The sequence below is a fragment of the Lactuca saligna genome, chromosome 2, assembly GCF_052625555.1.
Source record: "Lactuca saligna cultivar CGN05327 chromosome 2, ASM5262555v1, whole genome shotgun sequence".
Taxonomy (NCBI): Eukaryota; Viridiplantae; Streptophyta; class Magnoliopsida; order Asterales; family Asteraceae; genus Lactuca; species Lactuca saligna.
The window spans coordinates 108,835,218-108,843,228 of NC_136418.1; the positions used below are offsets into that span (position 1 = coordinate 108,835,218).

Consider the following 8,011-nt stretch of genomic DNA (forward strand, 5'->3'; position numbering starts at 1 on the left):
TAGGTGGATGACAATATCTGTGGTCGTCGACATCTAAATGGTTTTCTAGGAATATCATTTAGGTTCATAAGGTCAAATGCCTTGTCACTTGTAGTATGTCCACATCTGTCAAAAATTTTCATGTTTAAGTGGACCACAATACCGACGATTGACCAGATCTAGTCACGAAGGTGAAGGTACTGAAAAATGGATTAAGACTATCCTAAAAATTTGATCTTAACATCACAAAAGAAATATATGCAATTGTGAAATAGGAAATTTGTGTTATGTTATTTTATTTTATTTTTCTAAAAATTGGAAAAATTAAAAAATTTAGTCAAAATTAGTTTAGTTTAATTTTTTTTAGATTTTATTTTATTTTAATTTTAATTTTTAAGTCGTCAAAATGTTTTATTTAAAAAAAATTGACATATTAAGCTTAGATTTGATGCTTTTTGGTTTGCGATTCATGGGCTTTGAGCCGGGTTTTGGGTCCAGGTATAAATAAAAGGATTCATGACGGTGAACCCTTTCACGCTCATATGTTGATCACGGTCGTGAACCCTTATCATATTCTCTCTCCTTTGATTCTCAATTCGTCATCTCATCTTGTGTTTAATCCGAAATTGATTGTTGCACTTTGTAGGTACATCAAAAACGATCACATACATGCTAAATTTAACAGGAATCGACCGTCTTTAGTGGGTTTATTAAAGGAAAATCGATTTTCGGCAACTGATGAACCGTTCACGGCTGTTGAAGCGTTCACGGCTGTGAACCCTATTTTGGACATAAACTCGATTTTTTTTTGCTTTATTTGATTTAATCATATTTAAATCCTAACTAATTGATAAATGAGAAAACTTGTTTTTAATGTTTTAAATCTCTTGTTTTCTCACTTGGCTCGGTTGGTGCAGGTCAACATTGGCTGATTTGAAGTTTGCAGACATCCATAACCTTTCCATCTTTTTGATTGATCCACCAACTGCACACAATGACTTTAAATCCATGGTTCATGGAATGAAGAGATGTTGCCTCGCTTATGCACTATCATCAAGTCTAGTCATTTACCAAGGATTGATAAAGCAGTTCTGGAGAAAAGCTGTTATGCTTAGAGGATAAGATAATGAAGTCTCCGTAGAATCAAACGTCAATGGAAAGAAGATCATAGTGACAGAGCAAATCATTCGAGAAGTATTGCAGAGTGATGACCAACCAGGGTTTCCAACCAAGATCGCAATGGAACAAACAGAGGAGATCATTAAACGAATGGGATATGAAGGGGTGTTTCCTCCAACAATCAAAAGCTATTGCCACCGTATTGGAGGTTCCTAGCTCATGTGTTCATGAGCTGCATCTCTGGATGGAGATTCGGGGCTGACGAAATCTCACTACTCAACACGGGTGCCATTACTACACTCGCTACGGGTCTTAACTTCAACTACTCGAAGTACATTCTAAACGAGATGGTTGGGAATGTGGAAAGGACGAAAAGAGATAAATTTTTAATGTTACCAAGATTCTTACAAATGGTCTTTAACATTAAGCATCCAGAGCTTAAAGAAGAGGAGAAGCATTAGATGTTAAATCCCTTGGTTCTAACACTTTCGGACTCATGAAGCATAACAGAAAAAGAATGTTCATGTTCCAAGGGAAATATCCTCTTGTGAAGTTTAGTCAATTTGCTAAAGTTAGTGATGTATCCACGTCTGAGGGTTTCTCCAATAATGAAGAGACGAAAGATGGGGTGATTACTGCTTCTGAGCATGTGGAAGAACCTGTTCCTCCTGTTGCAATCATGGCAGAGGCACACGATCAAATGAAGAATGTGGAGGTTCAAAGTGACTATGATGCTGCGGGTAATGATGACGATGATGATGATAATGATGATGATGATGATTCGATGAATGTGGGAGATGATGAAGTTGGTTTGGATGATGAAAGGGGTGATGATGCGGAGGAGATTGACTTTGGTGTTGACATGCCTGGCTTTGATGATGTCACATTATTTGATTTTGAAAAGAGCAATAATAAGTACTACCCAACGAATAGGAGCTCAACTCCTTATTTGACACTGTCGATCATGTTGTGCAACATACAGCGGAGACAGGGGAGTTGATAATGTTTTAAAGGCGATGCCTCCTATAAATGACCAGATGGCCGGTGCTCCAATCAATCTGGATGCAACCTCAAGGATTCATCCCATTCTAGTTGTCACTCTTGTTTCTATTTCATCTGAGAGTGACCCAATTATGTCTTTTGCCTTCCAGCCTTCGTTGAAAAGATGACGAGCCGATCCAAGGCCGTGAGTGCTTATTAGTGAACAGGCCCCACCAATGCAGCCAACAACAACAACAACTGCTACACCAACCATACCAACCCAAGAAGGACCAAGTGATATTAGATCTTCATTAGAAGTCGGGGGTTCTTCTACTCCTGGGGGTTCTCCTCCCCGACCTGCATATGACACCGCATTTGAAAGACTTGCTAGGTTTCTTGCTCAACATGATTCGGACCCATATCAATGACACAAAGGTATACAATAGGGGAAGGAAGTTCAGGGGGAGCAGACCCATCTATGACAGAGATTAAGGAAGAAATTGGTGTGATGAGTCATAGACTTATAGAAAAAGATTTTTTGATTGAGAAACTCGACACCCGAGTTTTCGAGCTTGAAGTAAAGAATACCCTAAATTCAAAACAGATTTCTGACTTGTAGACTCACCTTGGAGCTTTGACTACCTGTGACTTCGACCTTAAGAACAAACTTGCTGAAGTATTTGGCGATAAATTCAAATCATCTGTCGGAGAACCAGGCGGAGCTGAGACCCCTGCCCATTTAACTCAGCTAGATCAGCTTGAAAAACCACCACCTATAAGAACCACAAGGGTTGTTGATCGATTCGAACATGAACCAACTCAAGCTCCCCTAAGAAGAAAAAGAAATGGATCTTCATGAAGAATTCTGACAAGAATCTTCGTGTGGACCAGCCAAAATTAACGGTGACTGATCTTGAAAAGAGGAGGTTTTGTGACAAATATGGCAACAAATCAGGAATCCTAATGAGGGGATTTCATGACAAACTCAATGTCTGGGTGGTGAAAAGAAGAATTGATGAGTCGGAGTACTATAAAGACAAACATGACTTTGTTCTTGGACAAAAGTCGACCTTACTGAACTCTCCAAAGCTCCATTTCATAATCCGTCTCGCAACCCTCAGGCTACTGACTTTCAACTATTCTTGGAAAATCAACTCAAGAGGAATTTTGACAGAATGAAGACTGTAGTATCCTTTATAAGGAGCAACAAAGATGTGATTGATTCCAATACCAAAGAGCTGATTAAGATTGTGATGTGGCCTCCCACGAAGAAAATAAAATAGATTCCTAATGTCCAACAATGTCGGGATGGATCACTGGACAATATGGAATTCTGGGTGTTCGATGAAGCTACATCCACTACCATGATCAAATTTGCAACTGGCACTCATCGTATTATTATGGAAAAAGATCTTTTGAAGTTTGGGGAACGGGGCATTCACACTTTGTCTCAACATCAAATTGTCTGCAAGACGGAGCTTATGGAGCCGACTGCGAAAGAATTTACAAGCATGATTGCCACAATCATTGAAAAGAAAATGTGGTTTGGGGCTATGGGAAAGTTTGATGTGATGCTGATCAAGAAAGATTGAAGTTATGCTAGCTAAAAGCAAGGGGGAGACTGTTAGGTCATAATTTGTTGGTTTGGGCTAGGCATCTATCTTTATAGGTCTGATAGGGTTTTGGTCATGTAATAGGTGCTTGCGGATAGTGTTCACGGTTATAAAGTGTTCACGTCCATGAACATGTTCATGGCCGTGAACCCATTTGTAGTTGGTCGTGTCCGATATATAGTGTAAGAGTAGGTCATACGTATATGTTTGTGTTCCAAGTGTACTTGACGATTACAGCCAAATACAAACATGTGCATTGTTGGAACCTCTTTGCTTCTACTCCTTCTAATTCTTACTGTTTTTGAATCTTGATTATGTTTGATCACTGGTTGGTTCACGTTTGTGGGACTTACACATCTCCCCAAGTATCAACTGCCGGTACCGGTATCAGAACCAATCTAAAAAATGAATCTCAATACTCTTTCTTCAGACACTAGAATAGTGAACATGCCCAGTCTAAAATATCATCTGATCTCCACAACCATAAGCCCCTACTTCCTTTCAAAGGTTCCTCCCATCACTAAGTACCAGGTTAACTCCAGACCTAAAAGTTGAGCCTGTAAGGCCACCCTAGCACATCCGACCATACGACTTCACAAACGTCCTATCAACCGTGTTGTCTCAACCAATCACACTAGACTCACAATCACCAAGCTTGCTTTACCCCAAGCGATTACTACAACCCATTTAAAATCCTACCCCACCTCCGACCTCTATCGTCAACTACTTGCTAACTCATGTGTGTCGTGGTTCTCCTCAAACCGACGAACCGATTCACCCAGGTCTAATACATCAGATGGGAAACATCCCCACTTATAATGAAATCCATCTGAAAACTCTGAAATCCTAACCTTCCCGGCCTCTACACAGATAAAGCCTAAACTCAACACAAGGGTTTGGCCTTACATAGAATTGGAACCATTTGTACCCAATATGTTACTCAACTCACGACATGAGATCCGTGAATCCACGCATACATTACTCTTCCCATCCTTCGATTTTCAATAAACTCACCCTCAATCGAGATAATACGGTATCCGACCGTCAGAGAGACCCTGGTCCGACCACCAGTTTTCCACAAACTCATTTGGGAAAGGTTACGCAAGCCTAAGAACCCTTTTGCATCATACCCTAACTAGTAAAGGATATGACTCCCCATAGTTTTACAACACTCTCTCATTGAATTATAAGTGTTACACCTCCCCGCAGTCTTATGACACCCTATCACAGACTTGCATATGCTACGGCTCCCGCAGTCTTACAATACTCTCTCTCTCTCTCTTTCTCTCTCTCTCTCTCTCCCTCTCTCTTTCCCCCTCTCTCTCTCTCTCGCTGTCTAATGAATGCTACGTCTCTCCGCAATCATACAATACTCTCTCTGACTTGTGTATGCTACGGCTCCCCGCGGTCATACAATACTCTCTCTCTCTCTCTGACTCACATATGCTACGGTTCCCCATGGTCATACGATACTCTCTCTCTCTAACTCATGTATGCTACGACTCCCCGCAGTCATATGATACTCTTTATCTGAATCATGTATGCTATAGCTCCCCACAGTTATACGATACTCCCTCTTGTTGACTCATGAATGCTACGACTCTCCATTATCTTACAACACTCTATCACTCACCATGGGCTCACCCCACGGTTTCTCTATCATTCCTAAATGATTACTCCCACCCAAATCCGCTCACTCTCTTATCACCCGACAATTTCATCATCAAGTCATCACCACATTGAGTTCACTATCTTATGCTACACGGTTCAACATAGTTAGGTCAAACAACTTCCTAGATTATGCATCAATACTCTTGACGAAAACCCTCGTAAACAAGGCACTTTCCTCAGTACAGTCACACCTTTGGACAATTCCCGTCCGGCGACGATTAACTGATGGTCTCACATATGGAAGAATAGTCGCTTGATATTTCACTTGTCGTTTGACAAACCCAAATTTCACAGTAATCCAACAATTTAGGGCATCATACTCGGATACCTCGATACACCATCACTGAATCTTACGATAGTTTGTCACTGATGTGTGTTTAACCAACTAGTTTTATTCCTACTTCTAAATTATAAATTAATCCCACAAAAGGCAGTGGACCTGTCAATTGGTGGTATAGATCTAGTAAGCAGGGTATCGAACTCAGGGAACGACAATTAAACTAATTACTAAAATTATCTAAAAACAAAATAACAAATGTTAAAAGAGGTGTTTTCTCTACCATTAAATCACCAAGTAGCTTTTAGTTTTAAAAAATTGATATATATTTTTATAAATTTGATATAGTTTTTATTCCAGCTTAAAAATATTTCCAACCCATCCCACACTTAGACCTTTCTTGCCCTCAAGTAGTCATTTTGGACAAACAAGAAGATGAAAATAGATAAATCCTAAGAACAAAATAAAAAAAAAAAAACTAAAGAAAAAGGTAAAAGAAAGCAAACTATAGCAACGGGTTGCCTCCCATTAAACGCTTCTTTATTGAGGAGTCGTTAGCTGGACTCCTTACCGCTCTACGTTTCTTCGTTGTCCTCCATCGGGAATTCACGCTTAATCTTTTGTTGTTTAAACTTTGTCTTGTAAGCATGTATCTTTCTTTTATATGCCCAACACAATTCATCTTTCCTCTTCCTTGTAGCATCTTCTTCTATTGCATAACTGATCCATTTACCAACCTTCTTCTTCTTCACCCTGTTCTTTAGACCCATCTTTTGTTCTCCTTCTTTATCAATCTCGATTTCCCGAACAGTTTCCACTTCATCATCACTTGATATTACGGAGTCCTCCTTACTTTTGTCACCTTCTAAAGAATCTGGTGGTTCAAATGCAAATACTTCATAATTAGTAGAAACTCCGGCTCGAGGTTTGGTTCTTTTGATTGTATTTAACTCGATCTCTCTATTAGCCATGAGTGACTCAATGGATGAGTTATTCACATCATCATTCTAAGCCCTTGAATTCTCATTTGTTCCCAAACTTACCCTCTTGTCAAGTTGGATTGCTTCTTCTTTTATCATCGTGTCAAGGTAAGTCAATTGTGTGTGTTGGAAGTTAAAATTTTCAACAATTTCAGCCTATTCTATTGGACTTTCCAAAGGATCAGGAGAAGCGTGCATGTCAAGGCCAAAAAGGGAACATGTAAGTAGCAGGACAAGATCTGCACGATTTTCAAGTTGTTCGATTGGACTCGTCGAGTCAGTCGATACTACTCGGTGAGTCGGTGAGGTTTCCACAATTTTTATTGTTTCTTTCGAATCAGCTTCCTCTAGCAACCTTTCTATCTCCTTTAAATCTTCTCCAGCATCAAAATTCCCTTCAGAAGGTAATATAAATTTGTTTGGATTTTCTTCTTGTAAAAGCGCAAGCTCTCTTTCTAACACTTCATCATCCAAGTCCACTAAGGAAACTTCTCCATTTTCACCCCTTCATTATTTTTCTCTTGTTCCGCTTTAAACACCACTGAATGATTCCCTACCCTTAGTGTTAGTGTAGATTCGTACACATTGACTATTGCACAAGAGGTATTCAAAAATGGTCTCCCAAGAATGATTGCATCTTTAGGGTCTTCTTCCATGTCAAGCACTACAAAGTCCACGAGAAACACAAATTTATTGACCTTGATGAGAAGATATTCGCACACTCCTTTTGGATGTTTCATTGTCTTATCGGCTAGATGGATCTTCATACGAATCGGCTTTGGCTCCGAAAAATTTAGCTTCTTGAAGAAAGAATATGGCATTAGATTAATACTTGCACCCGAATCGGTCAACGCATGAGTAGAAATTATGTTCCCAAATTGACAAGGTATGAAGTTGCTTCCTGGATCACCCCTCTTTTTTGGCAGTTCATTCAACAATACTTCAACAACTTCTTCCATATTTTGTCTAGTAGTGAAGAGGTTTTCAAGCAAAGTTGCATACTTAGTTGTTTGAAGTATCATTTCAACAAATGGAATGTTCACTTGGAGGGTCCTCACTTGCTCCATAAATCTTCTATACCGTTGAATCTGCTCATCTGGTATGGCTCGGATTGGAAATGGCAAAGGGGGCCTATAAGGTTTCAAAAGAGAACAATTTTTCTCATCAGACCTCGGACTCATCAAGTCCATGATGCCGACTCGGCGAGTCGACTCGGGTTTGCGCGGATTGCATTTATCTATCTCTTCTGTTTGCTCCTTATTGGGTTTCTTCTGAATAGAGGTCAGAGGAGTGAAAATTCTGCCAGAATTAGTGGTTATCACATTTAGATGCACAATTTTTGGATTTTTTTCGGTATTGATGGGAAATTCACCGAGTGTTCTTTTATTGAT

The 8,011-nt window shown here is 39.6% G+C and overlaps 1 protein-coding gene across 1 annotated transcript; it reads right to left on the reverse strand.

Annotated features, from left to right (window-relative positions):
• Positions 1-7,099: 7,099 nt before the first annotated feature.
• LOC145029972 (uncharacterized) lies at positions 7,100-7,810 on the reverse strand. Its single transcript, XM_078978416.1, has one exon. It carries the CDS (start codon positions 7,808-7,810, stop codon positions 7,100-7,102), a length of 711 nt encoding a protein of 236 aa, XP_078834542.1.
• Positions 7,811-8,011: the final 201 nt, after the last annotated feature.

Coding starts and splice junctions, on each gene's coding strand:
- LOC145029972 (XM_078978416.1), bottom strand. CDS start 7,810: ATGGACTTGATGAGTCCGAGGTCTGATGAGAAAAATTGTTCTCTTTTG.